The sequence below is a fragment of the Adiantum capillus-veneris genome, chromosome 11 (assembly GCF_014529385.1).
Source record: "Adiantum capillus-veneris isolate H3 chromosome 11, ASM1452938v2, whole genome shotgun sequence".
Taxonomy (NCBI): Eukaryota; Viridiplantae; Streptophyta; class Polypodiopsida; order Polypodiales; family Pteridaceae; genus Adiantum; species Adiantum capillus-veneris.
The window spans coordinates 15,513,452-15,535,268 of NC_140941.1; the positions used below are offsets into that span (position 1 = coordinate 15,513,452).

At 42.4% G+C, this 21,817-nt stretch overlaps 1 protein-coding gene across 4 annotated transcripts; it reads right to left on the bottom strand.

Moving 5' to 3' along the window:
• Window positions 1-238: 238 nt before the first annotated feature.
• LOC147446923 (uncharacterized) lies at window positions 239-5,188 on the bottom strand. 4 transcript variants are annotated; one of them, XM_086522862.1, is made up of 6 exons: window positions 5,166-5,188; window positions 2,970-3,732; window positions 2,447-2,567; window positions 1,882-2,001; window positions 1,573-1,803; window positions 239-1,406 (listed from the first exon to the last, which is right to left on the bottom strand). In XM_086522862.1, exons 2-6 carry the CDS (start codon window positions 3,509-3,511, stop codon window positions 693-695), a joined length of 1,728 nt encoding a protein of 575 aa, XP_086378988.1. In that variant the 5' UTR covers window positions 3,512-3,732; window positions 5,166-5,188; the 3' UTR covers window positions 239-692. The 4 variants fall into 4 exon arrangements, with proteins under 4 accessions (XP_086378988.1, XP_086378985.1, XP_086378987.1 ...); XM_086522859.1 differs by lacking the exon at window positions 5,166-5,188 and adding an exon at window positions 4,370-4,888; XM_086522861.1 differs by lacking the exon at window positions 5,166-5,188 and adding an exon at window positions 4,158-4,342.
• Between the last annotated feature and the right edge of the window lie 16,629 nt (window positions 5,189-21,817).

Consider the following 21,817-nt stretch of genomic DNA (forward strand, 5'->3'; position numbering starts at 1 on the left):
CACAAGACATAGGCACATTTGTATCCGATTTTCACCAATATGCCATAGCCAAAATCACCTCAAAAGAGTAAAAGAACAGAATTGGGCTTTCACAGGCAAAGCAAAATTGGCCGATTCCCTACATTCTGCTTGAACAAAGTACGGAACAAAGTACGGTGCAGCACAACTCATGATACACAAAAACCCACCAGCATACCAACAGACAGCTCAACAGACACCAAATCTTTACTATAGAAGATTAAGCAACATCACCATTTTTATTAAGCTCAGACACAAAATGCCAAGAAAAACCCAAAGACCAAACAACACAGGGTATGTTCAGAGAATGTCTGAACACCCACCAAGCTCTCTCCCTCTCTGTCTTTCTCTCTCACTCTCTCTACCAGGCCATCAGCCCTCACTAACTCATGTGTGAAAACCGAATTACAATATACCACGTCAGCTGTCAGTTCCCAAGGGGTATGACGGGGCCGGGCACCCCAGTAGCAAACACTTTACAAGTATACAATGTTAGGGGTGTAGTAACCTAGCCTCCTCTGTCTCACTCACCTCACGTCCTCATATACATGCTTATATATATAGATTGCCTGTTTTTGAATTTTGAAACACATGCCTACAGGGGCCATACAGGCCCATTTGACACAACGCCTTTCCGGTCCACCCATGAGATATCTGCCCACAAAAAACTGCCTTTACCAGGTTTCTACTCTCTCATTCATCTGCTCTTCCTTGCTGGCTGCACGTGCGGTTTTTGACTTTCCTTTGAATGACAACGACTCCAGCACTCCACATTGGACAAATCCTCTGGTGTCAGCACTTGCCTTGTGTGTCTTGCTTTTCTGCTTGCTGTTAGACTTGAATGGCACAAAATGGGCTTTGTTGAAATATGACGTAAAATCCATTACATCACCTTCTTTCTTTGCACTTTGCCTACTGGGCGGTGCTGCACTGCGTACACTCTTGCTTCTTGTAAAGATTCGTAAGCCAAAGCTGTCATCATCAGTAACGTCAACTATGCTCGACGCGTTTGACTGTGGCCCTTGGCTGTCAAAAGAAGTCTCATCTTCATCAGTTATCTCTCTAGTGCTGCAGTACCTCGAGAACATGTCTTCGGAACCAAGTGCAGACTCGAATTCCTCATATGGCTCACTTTCCTTGAATGTATTCAGAAAGCTACCATCCCCTTCACTAACACACTTATCTTCTTTTTCGATACCTAGAGTCGTGCGTTGGCCCTGCAAGTCAGTCTTGTCATTTCCGTTCTCATTTTTGGTCTCCTTGCAAAAAGATTCAGGTTTTAAATTGAGGGCAGCTTCCTCACGATCTTTGACAGTTTTGAGAATCATAGTCTTTAGCAGATTCATGACTTGCACAGCATGCATCAGTGCTGTCAGAGGATCTGCCATCTGCGCCAGGTATAAAAATCATTCAAAGCAGTATCATCTTGATGACCAGTGACTGAATAAATGTGGAAAGCTTATGCACAGACATAAACAGAATGCAATTATTACATATAAATCAAAGGGGAAGAAGAGTCTAGCAAAAAAGACATGGCACAGGCAGGGCAAAAACCTGAGTCATGTTAGGAGCAAAAACCATCGCAATGTTTCGAGCATTCATCTTGTTGAATTCTTCCTGTTGCACGACGTCGGCCATCAAATTGATTGCCCAACTCAGAAGGGCAGCTTGGGTTGGGGGAAGCAATTCCACCAGTGTGACGCATTGCTCTTCTGTGTTGCTCTGCATTACTTGCTCTGCTGTAAGATTGTCCAGAACTCCTTTGGGCAGCTCTCGGAACCATGCCTACATGTTAAAATGGATGTAATTAGATCACTACAATACAATCCATCCTGAATCTTCTAAATTGTAAGGGGTAGTGACCTTAATAAGGCCTGCTAAACAATGGACATCAATGTCATACGGAACGACGCCTTTATTTAATTGATCTCTGAGATTCTCTTCCTGGCCATTCTCAGCATTGATTCTGAAGATTCCTTCAGCCTATGAGCAAGCAAAAGTAAAGGTCAAATCTCATGAAGCCCATTAAAGAGCAAATAGTATTTCGAATGCCTTTCCACCCACATTCTTCACAACATAAGAGATTATGACCCGGACCCATCAACAAAATGCATGGTATGCTACCATAAAATACAGACATTCATGCAATAACCTTACAAACAACCACTTGCATTTGAATGGATACCATGCAACCATAAAGAAGAAACATTCGTGCAATAACCTTACAAACCACCACTTAGATTTGAGACACTCGTTCAAAGAGTGTCAAAACTGTACAAACGCTGAAAACAAATCAGACCTTTGAGCTCTACCTTGAACAAGCCCGTGGTGTAGCTTGATCAAATGAATGATGGGAGACAATTTCAACAACCCAAGCTCCTGTCACTGGAAGTAGCCTAAACATTGTAATGGTAGGCACAATCCATACCTGTAGGCCACCTTGATTGTAAAGCCTCTCTTGCAGCAACAGCAAGATAGTTGGCACACTGTTTCCTTTCTGATCATATGAGCACTGCATAGACTCTGCCGACACTCCAAATACACTTGCACTGCAGAAGAACAAAATCATTGCAAAACCAGATGTATTACAATTTTGACAAGACAGCACTTCTTAGACACTGAGATCATGCGATCTTGTTGCTCACATGTGTAGAAAAATTCATAGAGTTCACAACACATTTGCTCAATCTCTATAGGCATAGGAAAGGGAATGTACACACAAGCACTGCATACATAGTCTACATAGGAAAGGGAATGTATGCACAAGCACTGCATACATAGTCTACCCCACATATGAGTACACACAAAAATGCACGTGGGAAATCAATGTGCTTCTGACAAGCATGCATGCCCACTATGCCCCAACATGTAGATCAGGATAAACAAACTCTCGCTGAATACATCTACATATGTTTGCAGATGACATATTCAATAAATATGAAAACACATACCTGGCACTAGGCGCTCGTCGAGGGACCTCGAGCTCGAACTCCACAGGAAGACCAAGAAATCCATTGAAGCGATCGAATGTGACATGGTTGATGTGTCGAACATTGGTAGGCCAGCCAATGTCCATCTTGACCAAGTCACTGCTGAGACCAGCTTTGCAAGTGAGGCTTGTGCGCTTGAATGCAGCGAGGAGGAGAGCAATGACAGGCAATTCAAGAGGCGTCCGCTCACTGAGACCACTGCCGATACCACGCACAAATGGGCTTGTCTGTGGTGCACTTCTTCTGTGTACAGAGGGTCGGTAAAAGGCCTGTTGATGAGGATAGGTATCAGAGGACAAGCTCAATGGGGACACAAGCGGGGAAGATGAATCAACCGTAAATGGAGAGAGGGGGCTCTCAAACAAATCCTCTAAGGATTCTAGGCTGATGGATGCACTCTGTTCAGGCAAGTAGACCAAGCCGTGGACAGCATCGTCACCTTCATCTTCATCATCACTCTCATGATGATTGGTGTAGGTTCTTGGAGAGAACAACTGTGTCATGCTACCTTAGAGCTTACAAATGGAGGCAGCAAGATTTGTCGAGGATTGAGGAAATTCTCGTGCAATCTGGGCTCCTAGTTCTTCATATGTTCCAAATTTTGCATTTGTGTTTCAATGGCACATTGGTGCGCACTGGGCACTTATTGAAATGGAAATGCACGTTCTCCCTTTATGCTTGGCGTTTCTGCTTCTCCTCCAGAAAGGGAGCTAGCTGCCTACCTCTGCAACATAGCATAATCCAAAATTCAAAAAAAAATACAGCATTTTTTTGGAAGGCCATGAGGAAATAAAGCTGCCCTGCGACAGAGTTTGCGATAACTGATATATGAAAGTGAATTTAAAGGGTCGCTAACTAAAGACAGAAAAAAATATATTTATTATGCAAAAGCGATGAAAAACAGATGTAGCAGCCATGAAATGTTAATTTTCTCTTCTCGAGACTGATTGACCCAAAGTACCACATTTTTTGAATTGGAAAACACGAGCACTCCCTGCTCCCGAGAAGAGGCATGCATTGCACCACCATTGACGATTCATTTCAAATTGTATATTCATTAGCCGACATTGCACTGAGAAAAAAGGTTAATTACCAGGAAATGAAGGATAAACAGCGGCAAATTTTGTGTTAAAGGATAATTAAGCTTACGGTAGAGATGGTTTTTCTGCTAATATGGCTGCTGTATTCTCTCTCTCTCTCTCTCTCTCTCTCTCTCTCTCTCTCTCTCTCTCTCTCTCTCTCTCTCTCTCTCTCTCTCTCTCTCTAGATGGCCCAATAGAGATGGTGGTCGCAGCAAGCAGCCGCCTCTGTGTTGCTTCTAATTAGCGAACTCCAGAGAGAAAGAGAGTATGAAGGAGTACCTATTTACAAAGAGAGAGAGAACGAGGAGGACCCATTTCCGCCTTTCGCTTGCAGTGAAAGAGAGGCAATATCCTGAGAGCTACCTGCCCCGCCCCGTTTCAACAACCCAAGTAGAGAGAGAGACAGAGAGATGGGTCCGCCTTCTCTTTCTCTCTCTACTTATTGCGCGGAAGAACAGCTCGGCGCAAAGCGTCTCCTTCGTCTTTCTACCTGATCGTCCCAACGATATGTGAAATGCAGCGGTAATCCAAACACAAATCCCTCTCTCTCTAGAAAGAAGCTCTAGAGGTACCAACCGCCATTTCTTGCTACGGCTACAATGCACAAAAACTGTAACAGAATCTCTCTTTTCTCTACACTGTAGCATGCAATGTGTCTAGATTCCTACAGGGTTCATGTGGCAGCAGCTATGGAGGTAGAAGGTGAGCTTGGGTGGGTGGGCACGCCCTGCTGCTACCCTTATCGCGATTCGCCACTATCGTCATATGCAAAGTGGCGACCCACCTTCATACACAAAAGTACGTTAATATGCCTCCCAAGGCAGCAAAAGGAAAAGTTCACAATAAAGGATGCAGGGTGTGTGCGCGCGCGTGGATGAGAGAGAGAGAGAGAGAGAGAGAGAGAGAGAGAGAAAAGGGGGGGGGGGGGAAGGGGGGGGGGGGGGGGGGGGGGTACCTGGAGCAGCAGGAACCCAACAAGAAACACTCACGGGAATGCAGAGAGAAAGTGAGCAAGCGTACCAATGGGCGATGGTGGCATGCAGGGGAGAGAGAGAGAGAGGGGTAAAAAAATTACTTGTACTTGAGCCGCCCCTTTGTAATGGAATGATGGCAATAAATAATGGGTGCAACACTGCAAGCAATGTGGGGAGAGTGGAGAGCTGCCTTTTGATTATTTTACATGACGCAATTGTGAGCGTACAAAAAGGGGAGTATACATTACGGATCATAACCAACTGCAATAACTGGCTTGCCACAGCAGAGTTTTGTTTTGTTAATTTGGGGGAAGAGAATAAAATTAGCAGCAGGGAAATGGAGATTCGAAGGTGAAATGAGTCAATTCTGAGATGAGGGACCGGCTGCTTGTAGAAAGAGGTGGATGGAAGATTGAGGAAGAAGGTAAGCTTTTCCACGTGGGACTTGCAGAGAACAACTCACGGGAGGGCCAAAGAGCTGCCTCAAGGCTCAGAGAGCTCGATCACAATGACAATGATCCCTGAAGGCTGCTGTGAGACGCTAGAGTCGAGAGCGAAGGGAAGCAACTAGAAGTAGGCAGAGGGAGAGAGAGAGAGAGAGAGAGAGAGAGAGAAAGAGAGAGTTTTGTGTTTTTGGGGGGGGGGGGGGGGGGGGGGGGGGGGGGACCAGAACAACCCAAATTAAGAGAGTGCCCAAGCAGTTGACAACTTGAAAGTGGGGATTCTGGAAAGAGGATGCGTGATTGAATTAGAGAATCTGTGTGTGTGTGTGTGTGTTTTTGCCTTGGGGACCTTGGGAGGGAGGTAGGCCTAGTTGTGAAGGGATGGTCATGGAATTGATAATGCCCGTCCGGTTGTGTATCAAGAGTGCTGTTGTTGTTGCTAATAAAATGTGTTGTTGCAGCGACAGCCACTTAATAAATAGGATAGTAGCACCAAGGGGAGTGGGGGCAACGGTTGCATATTTCCATCAATTAGATGAGGGCTCTCTCTCTCTCTCTCTCTCTCTCTCTCTCTCTATATATATATATATATATATATATATAGTCCCTCTCATCAAACTCCCCAGTCCCAAGTCCCTCTTGGCAGGTTGGCACTTGACTATAAAATGGAAGACAGGATCTCTTTTTGACTTCATCCTTGGGGCCATGGTTCTACCACACATATTCACCCCATTAAACTTACCCATGCAAGGAAAGCCACAAACATTTTCATTTTGTTCCTCACCTAGCCTAGATAGACTAAAGCTAGTTGTGGGAGATTTCAAGAACATCGAGGTATCATGTAATTGTGCATCTACTAACATAATATGGCGGAAGGGGGAGCCTTTTTCACGTGTCGCAATCTGCGACCTGAAGATTAAAGTCCAAAACTAAGAAAGCCCCTTTGCACGCGATAAAGAGAGAGAGAGAGAGAGAGAGGCCGCCGAAGGCGGCCGGCCGTACTAGTGGCAAAAAAGTATAATGTGACCGCTCCCTTCCAAGCTTACCTCTTACAATTTTGATCACACATAGTTGAAAGGCATACGCACGAGATGCTTAATTATCAGTTTCTGTTTGGATAGGTGAGCGTTCTACGTGCTTATACTCAAGTAATGCCTTTTGATTTGTAACTATGTCACAAATGACATAGATACATTTACATAGCTTAGTTCTACTAAGCTCTACGTGTGAGGATTCACTAATGAGATAGAGAAAAGGTCATACATTGGTGGTTGTTCAGTAGCACTATTTATGCTACCTTGCGATCACGAGTATGCCATCTTCTATAGATTAAACTCAAACGGTGCAAACTTCTACTCTAATTGTCAACCGTAGCATTTGCCCTCTTGAAAGTTAATGGTTTACTTCTGATTGCATCTTATATGCACATTGACTTTACAACGTCTTGTTTGAACAATGGGTTTGCATCGGTGCAAAAGGGAGGTGGGTTCGCGTCCAAGGTAGGAGTTTACGTGCAATTTTTGGAGCCCGGCATTTGCCTCAAGGTCCACACCCTCTACCACTAGCTTTTCCATGACGAAGACCCTGTGCCTTTTCATACTCAAAGACGTTTGCAAACTTATGTTCATGTAGTTGGGCAAGCCCGTGGGCGAAACCCCTTGCTATGAGTAGGTCACTAACCTACATTTTTTTTACTTGCCAACCTTTGAGGCCTCTGATGTTATTTCTTTCTTTCTTTTAATATATCACTTATGTTTAATATTTTTTGAGTCTCCCTCCTTTGACAAAAATTGTGACCCATACAAAAGACATGCCTTCCCTAAAACGGTAGTCGTCATGCATTCTTTCTTGAGCCTAAACCCTTGCCACTTGTCTAGCACTTTAAGCAGCCAACACTTCATATCTCACTATAGTTATTAGTTTGCAAAACATCAAAGAGCTGAATTCCAAAGATCAAACCTTGATTTTTTAAATATACTATCCTTCACATGCCATGCACGAATGGACTTAGTGACCAAGCATTATCCCTCTTTAACGTGAGCCATAGCATTGCCATTTCGTCCATGGAGATGTGGATGGAGAGAGAGAGAGAGAGAGAGAGAGCGCTCTAAGTAGTAAACTTAAAAACCTCCCCCCATAAGCCCTTTAGAAGCGCTATTGGAGGGCCCTTCTGTTGTGTAAGGGATGCTTCATATACCAAGGAAGTCAGCAATTTCAACAAGAGGTGCTTATCGGCTATTACCGCTACTTTTACTCTAGGGGGTGCCTCAACCTCTCACATTCAAGAAGCACCATTAGCATCGACTACTTCAAGTGTCACGAGGATTTCAATCAGGTTTTTTTTTTTGAAAGATAGGAAGGTGTAGAAGAATCCACTCTACGCTCAAAGCTCAAACACATGGAACCGGATGCAACTACCATCACGACCTTCCTCATGTATTGTGCACAAGACAAGGAAAGACATACAGCTTTACTTGGAGCTTTTTGTTGTCGTTGTAGTGAAAACCATGTTGTAGTTGCTAGTTAGCTGCTCTCCTAAGTGTTGTCTGAACTCACAGATTGTAGCTACCATCAACTAGTGTCCAAGCCGGAATCGTTGTTGAGCAGTCGGACGCTTCATGGAGAGACGCTGATAGACGAGTCATGACCAGTTCATGTGGCAATATGGGACATGCCATATTTTTTATTAGGTCTTGCATTTGAAAAAGGGGCCCCCAATTACAAGGCCCTTCAGAGAGCCTATGGGAGAGCCCTCTTAGCATTTTTAAAATTGGACACAATCAAAACTTAATAAATGATGAAAGTGTGTGTGTGTGTGTGTGTGTGTGTGTGTGTGTGTGTGTGTGTGTGTGAGAGAGAGAGAGAGAGAGAGAGAGAGAGAGAGAGAGAATTTGTGTCTTCTAGGCAGGAGGCTGGATCTAGTGTTAAAAAATATATATGTTACGAGACTGGGCACCTTCCTGTTGTAGTGGTTAGCTGCAATTGGGATAGATGGTGCAATGGTTAATAATGTACTGTCTATTTGTTTTCTAATTGAGTTGATGATGATTTTGTAGAGTGGAATGTGAGGAGTTGATGAGACGAGGTGTCGGCAATTACTCTTGTCCATTTAATATTCACACAGTATTTTAGAATTTCATATCAATAAGCCACTATGGCTCTGTAAATAATTGTAGTGGGAACTCCCCTTATGGGTCATGCAAAAACTAATGAGCTTCCCTCATTTACAAAGTGAAGTGGTTGTAAAAAGAGGGGCCTCAATTTTTGGCACCTTAAACTCAAAAATTATATATTAAATTCCAACTCCACAAGAGAGGTGCGGTGGAGTTTGGGGCTATATTTAGGCCTTTCTCTTGCATATTCTCTTCTCTACTCTCTTATGCTAAGTGCGATTTTGCTGTGTACTTTCTAATCTAGTCTCGATCTCTTACAATTCTCTTACACTCTCTTACAAGCATGTCTATGTCAATTCTATGTTTTGTGTGTGTGTGTGTGTGTGTGTGTGTGTGTGTGTGTGTCTTAGTTTAGGGGTGTGTGTGTGTGTGTGTATGCTTGGAAATTGGAAAAAGAGGTGGACAGGTTGATGGTGATGTTTGGGAGCATGTGTTGAATAGCTTAAATAGTCGATCTCCCCCTCTTCTCCTAAGAGTGGTATCAGAGCTTCGGGTTTGAGAAATCCAATTCCAATTTTGAAGAGAAATTTTCAATCTGCAAAATCAGATTTGCAACCTGAAGCTAATCGACGATCACTCGAAAGATCGACAAACGAATTTTGCTAATCGACATCAAGAATTGGTATGGCCAATTTAAGTTCTAATTAATAGCTAACTTTTGGCGATTATGAAGGCAAAGAGTGAGAGTTGTAAAAAAGGGTTCTTGAAGAAATGGTGTTTGACAACACGGCATCACCGTGCTTTGGAGAAATTCTAGAAGATCGGAAGGCAAAATAGATAAAATATCATCAAGAAGAGGCAGATCTGAAGGCAAATAGTGTATTCAAGCACCTAAACAATCAAGGATTACCGCTCGAAGGGACTGATTGTGACACCCGACGGCCTTTCATCACACAAGGAGCTTACGGTTGTATTAACTACAACATCTTGTAGCCAAGACGAGGTCCAATACAATCAAAACAGAACACTGCTATGGGAATCCTCCCCTGTTGGACAAAAAGCATCACCATCGACCTCTGCAAAAACTAACCAAGTCAGTATAGAAAGTATCGCCCTGGCCTTGGGGTTGTTTTACTGGGCATGCACGCCGGTCGAAAAAGCCCCTGCGAGTTGCCCTCATCCCTCTCTTGCTCGCGTGTTGTCGTCCTTTGAGTCTGCACGCTGCCATGCATTGCACTTCACACTTTTGTTTACAAACGTAAGGGCCCTCATTAAAAGAAGAAAATGGTTGGCCGCCCAATTGCAGTTTTTTTTTTTTTAACCCCTCACTTAACTTCCATTCACCCCGGCTGCTTACAATGCTCTCCACTTGACGGTCTCCCAACTCGATCGGCCCCCCCCATTCGGTCCCAAGGGGCTATTGTTTTTCCAAGAAGCCCGGATTTTCGTTTCTTGCAAGTCAATGGGTCGGCATTGTCATCGGAGATTCCCACAATTGCCACAAATCTTGGAACGGAGATAGTCTATTTTTCCAACTTAATTCCTCCTTGACACAGACTATCTCAATGGAGCTACCAAATTACTTGCCAAGAATCCGCACATCGTCAAATTAATCAAAAAATTTATCACTCATTTGAATAACCTACGGACTCTCTTCTACAACTGATATTGTTGTCTTCTTTGGGGAGGATACGGGAGATCAGACGCCACGCAATTTGACTGACTTGCAGACACACAGTCGAACCACTCCCTTCTCTGGCAATTTCCTAGTGCATCGCCATTCCGGACTAGACGCCACCGCAATTTCTCAGCTAAGTACATTTCATTTATGTTATTTATCTTATTCTCTTTTACTTATTCCGCATAATGCATCTATAAATATCATCAAATAGCCCTTTTAAACATTATTATTTATTATTACAAAAAAAGAGAAAAACAAAAAAGGAAGGAAAAAACAAAAAACAATATATAAAAAGCACGCAATCATGGAATACCTTCCTCAGGCACCCACGATTGCGGAACAACTTCAAAATCTGCAACAGTCTCTCACATATGAACGCACATGAGGGCATGAACTTGAAGATAAATTATTTGCATTCTGCATGCACCGAATCTGCACCGACACCCAAGAAAAACAAAATTAGCAGAAAAGCCTTCACTTTCAAGGATTTTGATGGCACTAAAGATGCTAGCACAGTTCTAGCATGGGTTAGTCAACTAGATGACTATTTTCATGATGAAGACTTCTCCGAGCGTGAAATGGTAAAATGTGCATCAAATCATCTCACTAGCAGCGCACATTGTGGTGGAACGCCACCAAACAGCATGGGAAAAGACCATGTACCTGGCATACATTTAGAAAGTGTTTTTACCTCAATTTTTGCCCACACAATACAAAGCTAAAGCACGACATCAATGGGATTTAATTCGACAGGGTCGAAATGAAGATGTACAGGGTTACACTGGTCGTTTTTGGAATTGTTTAATTCAATTGCAAGCTATTGAACATGTTAGTCGCAGGAAATTGAAGTGTAAGTACATATCAGGGTTGGCACTACAAATTGGTGCTTGAGGTAGATATGTTTGAACCAGATTCTCTGTCAAAGGCTATTAATTTGGCTCTCAATGCAGAAAAGAAGAAAGGTGGACAACCCTCTCACATTGATCAACCTGCTAACACTAACCATAACAAGAGACCTCCTTTCTCTACTAACTTTGACAGAAACAAACACCAAAGCAGTAATTTTTTCAAGAGACGTAGATTTGACAATTCTCCTACAACTGCTCAACCTCATACAAGAAACAGCAATAACAACACCCAGCAACAAGGCAACCAAAATTCTTTCAACCAACGTCCTACTCCAAATTCTAATGGTAACAAAAAGATGAAGTGTTTTAAATGCTTTCAAGATGGTCACTATGCAGATAAGTGCCCAAATGGTCCTGCTAAGGACAATGGTCAATCCAATGGCCACTCCAATGGAGTCAATAGACATTCAAGTCAAAAACCCTTCAACAACAACCGCCCCAACGGAGCTACTCTTAACCTCATCAAAGATGCTAGTCCCGACGACAATGAAGTGGAAGCTAACTACGGTGAGGGATATGATTTTGATTATGATAATGATGACAACCCATCCTCAGGTACTCTTATATCTCCTCACACTTTGTTTAAAGTCCAAGGCGTTGTTAAGGGTGCCTTAACCCCTCACATTCAAGAAGCACCATCTACTTCAGGTGACACGAGAATTTCAATCTGGTTTTTTTGTTTGGGAAATATAGGAAGGTGTAGAAGAATCCACTCTACACTCAAAGCTCACAGACATGGAACCGGATGCAACTACCATCACGACCTTCCTCATGTATTGTGCACAAGACAAGGAAAGACATACAACTTTACTTGGAGCCTTTTGTTGTCGTTGTACTGAAAACCATGTTGTAGTTGCTAGAGAGCTACTCTCATAGGTGTTGTCTGAACTCAGAGATTGCAGCTACCATCAACTAGTGTCCAAGCTGCAATCATTGTTGAGCAGTCGGACACTTCATGATGGAGAGACGATGATAGACGAGTCATGACCGGTTCATGTGGAAATATGGGGCGTGCCATATTTTTTATTAGGTCTTGCATTTGAAAAAGGGGCCCCCAATTACAAGGCCCTTCAGAGAGCCTATGGGGGAGCCCTATTAGCATTTCTAAAATTGGACACAATCAAAACTTAACAAATGATGAAATGTGTGTGTGTGTGTGTGTGTGTGTGTGTGTGTGTGTGTGTGTGTGTGTGAGAGAGAGAGAGAGAGAGAGAGAGAGAGAGAGAGAGAGAGACATAGAATTTGTGTCTTCTAGGCAGGAGACTGGATTCAATGTTTTAAAAAAATCATTTTCACAACCATACACAATTACTTTTCATGGATTTTTGAAAAATATAACAATTTTTTTCTATTTTTAAAGTATTTATCCCAAAATCTAGGTGGGATTTTTCCTTTTCCTTTTCCTCTTCCTCTCAACAGGAATTTTGAAATCCAAAGCGGCATGATTGTAAGCTGACACATTATTCTAGAACACTAGTAGGAGCCCTTAGCATTTTAGAAAGTAAAACATCAAAATTGCACGAATGATGTAATATCTATCAGAGTGTGTGAAAAGCTAAAATTGCACAAGTGATGTACTATTTTATTTCACAGCATGCACATTTGAAGAGTTCCCCCTGGTAGTAAAACAAGTGAAAGGATCACGGTGGCTTTCTAAAACAAAAAGAAAGTGATAAAATCATTAGGTTGAGTTTAACTAGAACTATATAAGGCGAAGCAATGTTTGGTAGTGTCTCGTTTATTAAGTGATCGAGTGTCCTCCTCGCAAAGAAGCGGACCAAAATACTAGTATTTTTTTTTTAATTTGTAGGTTTTTTGAACTATTTGGACATCATTGCACCAATTTTTCTTCTCTTTACCATGGTTTGCTCATTCATATATATATATATATATATATATATATATATATATATATATGTATATATATAAATGTATATATATGTATATATATGTATATATATATATATATATATAATATGTTTGGTAATGTCTCTTTTATTAAGTGATCCAGTGTCCTCCTCATCATTGCACCGATTTTTCTTCTCTTTACCATGGTTTGTCATTGATATATATATGTGTGTGTGTGTGTGTATAAATAGATAACTAAATAAATAAATTTATATATAAAAATAAAAGAACTCATTAACATGTATTTTATATTTATTTATTTATATTGTGTGTGTGTGTGTATCTATACTCATTAACATGTATTTTATATTTATTTATTTATATTGCGTGTGTGTGTGTGTGTGTGTATCTATACATCTATAATAGGGGGAGGGATTCCGGGGACCCCTCTCTGCCATGCATCAACGCCTCCTTCATCCGGAAGCTCCCAATGGTGTGCCCTGCAGCCCTGCACACTCATCAAGACATCACGCAGGAAGAGGGAGAGGGCCGCCGGCCACACTAGCGTGTATATATATATATATATATATGTATATGTATAGATATATATATATATATGTATATGTATAGAACTTACTAGAATTATGCAAGGCGAAGCTTCACTTTAGCATTCTAAAAGAATAGAATGCAAGAGAAGTCAACTTATGTGAGGAAGTGAAATGAAAGGTAAAATAAAATATCCATTGAATATTTTAAAACCAAAATAACATTTAAGGTAAGTCTCAATCATCACTGAAAACATTGAAAGTATGCCTAATTCAACACTTCTCTAAGGCTTCTTTTGGATCGTTACACATCCGGATGCGGTATTATGTGCATTCTTTGACTGTGTGGGGCATTTCAGAGAGCTTTTTTTTAGCACGGTTTTGTGCAGTTTCATGCTCTGTATGCATTATGCGGATACATTTTGAGCTAGCCATAGCTCGCGGATAGCAGGTTTACAGGTTTGCAGTGTTTTTGGATAGGTACACGTCCATCGAGCTACTCGGTGAGGAGTGAGCCAGCTTGCCAAGCTTTTGGCATTGCATGTAGACCATTTGTGGATTTTGCTACTAAGACAGTGTCTATTGTCATGCATATTTGGTGAGGATTTTTTGTGTTTTTGCCAGTTTTTCGAGGAAACTCTGTTGGATTTTTCCCAGATTCTCCCATGGTTTATGCGTATCCGCGGTTTGCTCTCTGGTGGTATAGTGATTGATATATTCCCACTTTGACAGTGATCGAGTATTTACACTCACTTTTGACAGATTTTGTCAATTTGGACACGGTTTGGTGTTCTTGTACCCACTCTCGCAGGAGTAAGGATTTGTGTATGCCTGTGTGGCTACAATACAAGCTACTCACAGGTTTCACAGATTTTTGTAGTCAGTTTCTCTTGTGGGACGCGTTTTGAGCTGGTTTGCCCTCTACTTGAGTATATGGTTAATGCGCTTTACGCTCGGTTGAGCAGTTTATGCTTGCTGAGTTTGCAGATTGTGGAGTTGTTTTATGCATATGTGAGATTTTGATGCGATTGATCATGCTTTTGAGAATTGTGTAGTGGTTGAGTTACCTCCCACTTTGTTTGCCATAGTTTTGGCGTGGATATGGAGACGCTTCAGGTTAGAGGCGGTTCTCGCTCATGATCGCGACTGACATGTTGGCACTGCGGCCACGATGGGCATATTAGGCGTCGCTGCTTTAGGCATATAAGGCAACGGAATAGGCAGATGCATGGTGCTACTATGAGAACAGATGCTAAAGAGTCTAACTTGCCTTTAGGCTACTTTGTGTCTAGGGATAGCACATTGCCTACGCGTTTTCTACGAGACGAGCATGCAATTTTTTACGTGACACCACGTCGTGATTTGTTTTGCTCTTTCTCTAGTGGGAGACTTGCTTGTGTGCAGTTTGTTGATGGTTCATCATATGACATAGAGGGTGCTAGAGATGTATGCATGTCTTTACCTAGCGGTGCATTGCTTACGCTGCGAGATGTACATTATGTACTAGGACTCAGTCAGAGTCTCATTTCATTGCAGAGTAGTGGATATTGTGTACTACTTGGAGAGCGGTCATTTCAGATGCATAGGGGATCACTGGTGATAGCTAGAGGTGCTAGGAGTGGTCTGGTATATCCTTTGCATATTTCTAACACATGAAGCAGTGTAGTCTTTGTGTGTTTGCAGCCGGGTCTCTCATGTCTGACCTTTTGGTCTTGACCCCTGATCTTGCTTATGTGGTTGGTGCATTTGCAGTGGGAGTTGTCAGTTGTGCGATGACTGACACTGGCATTGTGCATTGTGGATCCATGCAGGTCATCACTCGCTACTTGCATCAGGAGTGTCATCATAGCTCTAGCATATTGGAATTAGGGTTGTATAGAAACTCACACAGCTTGGAGAAGATGAAGGAAGCTCAAATCACACAATAGAGAGTATGTTACGTAGTGTGCAATGGAAAGATAGATAGCCCTAGAGTGATGGGCATATATACAATGCTCGAGGGGGAAAACCTCCTAAAGAGGGAAAAAATTCCCCGGCGGTCCTAGTGTGTTCACACACATCACTACCACATGTATATGGTAACAAATCCCCCCTAGAGTGATGCGGTGAACGAGAGGTGGCACATGAGTAAAGGGAAGTGCCATGCCCTGAGGACATGATCAGTCCGCAAAGGGGAGTAAGCCCAAAGCTTTGCGGAAAGCTTCAAGCTTCTCACGAGACTGTGCCTTTGTGAAAAGATCTACAAGGTTGTCCTGTGTTGGCACATAAGCCATGCTGATCTCTCCTGTTGAGGGCCTCTCCCTGACATAGTGGTAATGCACCTCAATGTGCTTTGTGCGAGCATGAAAAATTGGGTTCCTCGCAACTGCCAATGCACTCTAACTGTCAGTGTAGATAGTGTTGGCAGTGTCTTGTCCAACACCCAAATCAGTCATAAGGCGTCTGAGCCATACACACTCAACCGTAGCTGTGAAGACTGCCCTGTACTCAGCCTCACAACTTTAAGTGGCCACAGTAGGTTGCTTCTTGCTCAACCATGATATACATGAACTTCCAAGCATGAAACAAAAACCACTTGTGGACACTCGCGTGTCAAAACAACTAGCCCAATATGAATCCGAAAAAGCATGTAAGTTAGGCGGCAATGATCCCCCCTTGGGATAAAACAAGTCAACATGTAAAGTGCCACTAAGGTAGCGAAAAATCCTCTTGATAGCCTGCCAATGCTTAGACCCTGGGTTATGCATAAATTTGCTAACCTATGAGACTGCAAACTGAATATTCGGCCTCGTGTTGCATACATAAATGAGGCAACCAACAGCAGTTTGATAAAGAGTGACATCAGCACGATTGCCATCATCATGTAGAATCAACTTCAAACCTGTTTCCATGGGAATGGCAATAGGTTTGCAATCCTCAAGTCCAAACTTACATAGCAATGTCTCTATGTAACTTTTCTAACACAAGGCAATACCACCATCACACTGCTTAAACTGTATACCCAAGTAATGATGCAACAGCCCCAATTTTTCATCTTGAAAGTAGCATTCAAATCATCCTTCATTTGGTCCAGTGATCAGCAAATCATCGACATAAAGAACCACAATGAGAAGTACATCACCCTCATGCTTTACATACAATGTGCTTTCTGTTGGACTGTTACAAAAGCCTCGTTTGACCAAATGAGTGTCAGCTTTCTCATACCAAGCACGAGGAGATTGCTTCAACCCATACAAAACCTTCTTACATCTGCACACTTTGTCCTCTTGTCCTTTTATAACAAAACCACGAGGCTGCGCTACATAAACTTTCTCAAATATTTCACCATTCAAGAAAGTAGTAACAATGTCTGATTGATGTACATCCCAACCAAAATGAGCTGCCAATGCACATAGAAAACGCAGAGTAGTCATATGACAAGTGGGAGCAAAAGTCTCTTCATAATCTATGCCTTTTTGTTGTGCATAACCCTTTGCAACAAGGCGAGCCTTATGGCGATCGATCTCACCATCCGGCTTGAGTTTCAACTTGTAAACCCACTTCGTACCAATGGCCTTTTTGCCAGGGGGCAAATCACATAAAGTCCATGTGTCATTTTCTATGAGTGCATCGTATTTTGATTGCATGGCAGCCATCAAATTTTTTTGAATTTTGTGCTTCATCAAAAGATAGAGGCTCCTCAACATCATGTAAGCTAGACACAGTCAAAGCATAACATAAGATGCATCGCAAGAGCCTGAACGAGTATGACTAGACAAAGGTGCATCCAATTTACTGTCACGCAAAGTGTGCACCAGCCATTTTGGCATACCTCTAGCTTGCTCATTTTCAGCCCTTTTCTTATCAAGTACATCATGTACATATGCATCAGTAATAGGCTGATCTGTTACATTTTCAGAAACCCCCATAGGCTGTACATTTTTCTCATTGGAACTTACATTCGTATTTCCACCACCGAAAAGAAGCAACAAAGTGTCATAAATGTCCTGTGAGCTTACATTACTGCCTCTAGTACATGACAGCAACAACAAGGGCTGAACAGAATCTTCCACAAACACTACATCCCGTGAAACCAGAGTACGCTTTGTTTGCGGATGATAAACCTGTAACCTTTGCTTTCAGCACTATAACCAACAAAAATACATTTGACAGCCTTATTATCCAATTTTCTGAGCTGTGTTTGTGGCACCAAAGCATATGCCCAACAGCCAAAAACACCGATGTTCTCGATAGAAGGCTTTCTATCATGCCATGCTTCATATGGAGTAATAGACTTCAAAGCTTTCGTAGGACACCTGTTTAGTACATAAGTGGCACACATGATGGCCTCAAGCCAAAAAGAATGCGGCAAAGCTTGACTTTTCACCATACATCGTGCCATGTCCATAAGTGACATGTTTTTCCTCTCAGCAACACCATTTTGCTGAGTGTATAAGGCATTGTATATTGGTGTTTTATCCCATGACTAGCCAGAAATGCATTGAATTCATGAGACATATACTCCCCCCCTCAGTCGGAACGGAGGGTGCCCATAGTACATTTTGAGACATTTTCAGCCATAGCCAGAAATTGTTTGAAGCACATAAAAACTTCGGACTTCGCTTTAAGCGGAAATACCCACGCATGCCTGGAGTAATCATCAATGAAAGTCACAAAGTACAGGTAATTGCCCAAGGACGGAGTTTGCATGGGCCCACAAACATCACTATGCACAAGCTGCAACCTACATGTGGCCCTAACTGAACCATCCTTTGGAAACTTAGAATGCTGCATTTTACCCAGAATACTGGCAGGAAAGAAGCAACCATATCAAATTTTTGCAAACGCAACGAACTGACAAAATTCATATGACCAAAACGTTCATGCCAAATTTTTGCATCTGAAATAGCCCTTGAATCTGCAACAGCATTTGCAAAATTTTGTCCACACTTGTCATACAAAGTGAGCTTATACAGCCCACAGCACATAAGGTCAGATGCAACAATTTCATCACCAAAACTGAGATCATGAACTGTACATCTGTCATCCACAAATTTGACTACAAGTCCTAGTCTAGCAAGTGCGTATACAGATAAGAGATTCTTCTTGATCCTAGGTACATAAAGTGCATCAACAAGTGTGAAGGAACTGCCATTTGCAGCAGTAAGCAGAATATTTCCAACTCCTTGAACCGGATAAGAGGCATTGTTGGCACAAGTGACTGAAATGCCATGAGAGACAGACTCGAGAGAGGTGAACAATTCACGATGTGAGGTAATGTGCTTTGTAGCACCACTGTCGAAATACCACACATGAGAATCTGCAGCAACAACTGACAAGCATGCATCATGGACAACAGGATTGTAAGTGCACTCTGCGCTAAAAGCCCATTCTGCATCGACATCAGCATTACAGTCTCCTTTCACAGAAGACTCAACAATGGCTGCATTTGTACTGGAACTAGCATTTGGAGTGGAACCACCCTCTTTCTTCTTAGCCTCTTTGGCCTTCAACTTAGGACACTGCTTGATCAAGTGATAATTAGCTTTACAATAATGGCAACGCATCTTCTTTTTTCCCTTATCACCAGAATTGCCAGACGAAGTGCTACCAGCAGAAGCATTAGGAACAGAAGTTTTGCCACTCGCAACAGAACCATAAGAAGTGGCTGCATTGCTGTTACCACCCTTTCTTTGAGAAGCAATAAAAGCCTGTTCAACTGCAGGCTGTCTACTCCCGTTTTTTCGGGAAAGTGACTCTTGCAATAGCAATGTGCATAATGCATCAAACTTAACAACTTCTGGATTTCCTTGGGTCATAAGTCTCCAAGTACTAGCAAAAGTCTGGTAAGAATCTGGTAAGGCATCAAGAACATTTTGCACAAGGGAACTGTCTGAAGTGAATTCACCTACAGGAATAAGTTGCTCATTGATATCCATGACACTAGCAAGGAAAGTGTCCATATCATCTTCCTCATGCATAATCTTCGACTCCAGCTCTTTACGCAGGAAAGAAATTTTAGCCTCATTGCGACTTGCATAAAGACCTTCTAGAATATCCCAAGCTTGTTTTGCAGATTTTGTTGAACAGATGTGAGGAACAATGGTGCGCTTCACAGACAACGCAGTCAATGCATGAGACTGTGCATCCTTTACATCCCAACGAGCTTGTTTTTCCATAGGCAAAACAACTCTAATAGTAGCAATCCTTGTAGCAAGACCTGCAACATCCTCAACATCGCCTACATCCTCAGAACCAGGACGTACATCAACGCACTGCACAATATTTCAGACGCCCTTTGACACAAGAACATGTTGCATCATATAAGCCCACATAGGGTAATTGTCTCCATCCAACCTGTCCTCAGCAGCAAACATCTTGAAGACATCTATCTTGTTGTCATCCATGGTAAATGATGCACCTGATCTGAAAACTGCCCAAAAATAGGGGAAACGGATCGGGAACAACACGTGCTATATAGCACAAACCGTAGAAGATTGTAAGGCACCTGTTATGCAAAAATCCGCACTGACAAAAATTCTACACAAAATGATGAAATTGCATGTGCAGTCCTGCCTGTAGTGGAAACGGAGGCCGAAATGAGCCAAAATAAAAAATCCTCGCCAAACCTCACTGTAATCAAAGAAAGTGAGCAGGCGTGTGCTGGAGCAGCTGGCGACTTAGCCCGAGGGGACGTAACCTGCTCTGATACCAATTGTTGGAATTAGGGTTGCAAAGAAATGCACATAGCTTGGAGAAGATGAAGGAAGCTCAAGGCACACAATAGAGAGTATGTTACTTAGTGTGCAATGGAAAGATAGATAGCCCTAGAGTGATGGGCGTATATACAATGCTCGGGGAAAGAAACCTCCTAAAGAGGGAAAAAATGCCCCGACGGTCCTAGTGTGTTCACACACATCACTACCACATGTATATGGTAGCATAGCACTAGTGGTATGCATGTTGCATCTACACTAGAGCGGTTACAGAGTGAGCCAGTGGGCATAGGTTGACAGCCGTCTTCTCTCACCTCTTGTATATACTAGTTGTAGGATAGTCTTCTCGCCACTTATCGGCACACAGCCTTTAGTGGGAGAATGTTAGGTAAAGGCGGTGTGCCTCGCTGTGCTTTGTCCATGTCCGTCGACCAATGTCCGGTCATCCACATTTATCTCCTTATTCTTTATACATACAAAGAATAAGGAGTTCTCACTCATTCTCACATGGTGCTCATATAGTGAGATTTGGGAGCTCCACCCACATTTTGTGTACTCTCTCTCTCTCTCTCTCTCTCTCTCTCTCTCTCTCTCTCTCTCTCTCTCTCTCTCTCTCTCTCTCTGCACACACACTGCATTCGCGCACTCACATTTTCTTTTTGCGAGCTTTCCTTTTTGTGCTTTTGTAATTGTGGAAATGTGTTTCAAGATTTTTGCCTCTATCTCAATGCAGTTTTGGTACTTCCCTCAATGTCATGGTTTACGGTTAATGCATGCCAACACTTTTATCACAATGTGATAAATGCAATCTTGATGTTTTCTCTTAATGTTGTTGCAAGTCACAATGTGAGAGATGAAATGGGAACTTTATTTCCTTTGAGGGTGGCATAAGTTTTGTGAGCTAGTCATTTAATATGCATATATTTTTGAACTTTTTTTAAAAAAAATCTTTTGTTAAGATATGGCATGAAAATTCTTTTTCTTTTTTTGGAAAGCTCATAATTGTGAGTGGATATTATTAAGAACATCAACAATATAGACCAACCTCGAGCTCAGACCGAGCCTTGAGGATCAAAGGATTACAAGTTTTCTTCTTGACAGAGAAACCACATCTACTCCTAGGCTTTACTTATTACAAGATGTCATCATGACATGTATTGTTCTAGACCAGTCCTCTGAGGCTTGTTTTCCTCCGATCATGTGGATCGTCACTTTGCTCTCTTGTATGATTTCACAAAAGTTTGCCACAACCAGATCCCCCTCAAACACGTGGCGGTTCCTTGCTTGCAAAATATGGGGGAAGAAGTAGTACCTGATTATTTGAGTGCAGATAAGAAGAGCAGGACTTCCCAACCTGTTACTACCAAAGAACAGATGAGTCTTGAAGAACTTAATTTGCCATGTCCTTTGAATCCACTTGCATATTTTCCTAGCCATGCCACTGATTGCCTGACATCCCATGAAAAGGTGGGCTAGGTCTTCACTAGCTATTCTACACCCCAAGCAACGATCGGACCCGA

Excerpts from the sequence above, each read along its gene's own strand:
- LOC147446923 (XM_086522862.1), bottom strand. The coding sequence starts at position 3,511 with ATGACACAGTTGTTCTCTCCAAGAACCTACACCAATCATCATGAGAGT. Across the intron at positions 2,568-2,969 it reads CGACGAGCGCCTAGTGCCAG|TGCAAGTGTATTTGGAGTGT; the intron begins GTATGTGTTTTC and ends GTTCTTCTGCAG. Across the intron at positions 1,804-1,881 it reads GTTTAGCAGGCCTTATTAAG|GCATGGTTCCGAGAGCTGCC; the intron begins GTCACTACCCCT and ends TTTAACATGTAG.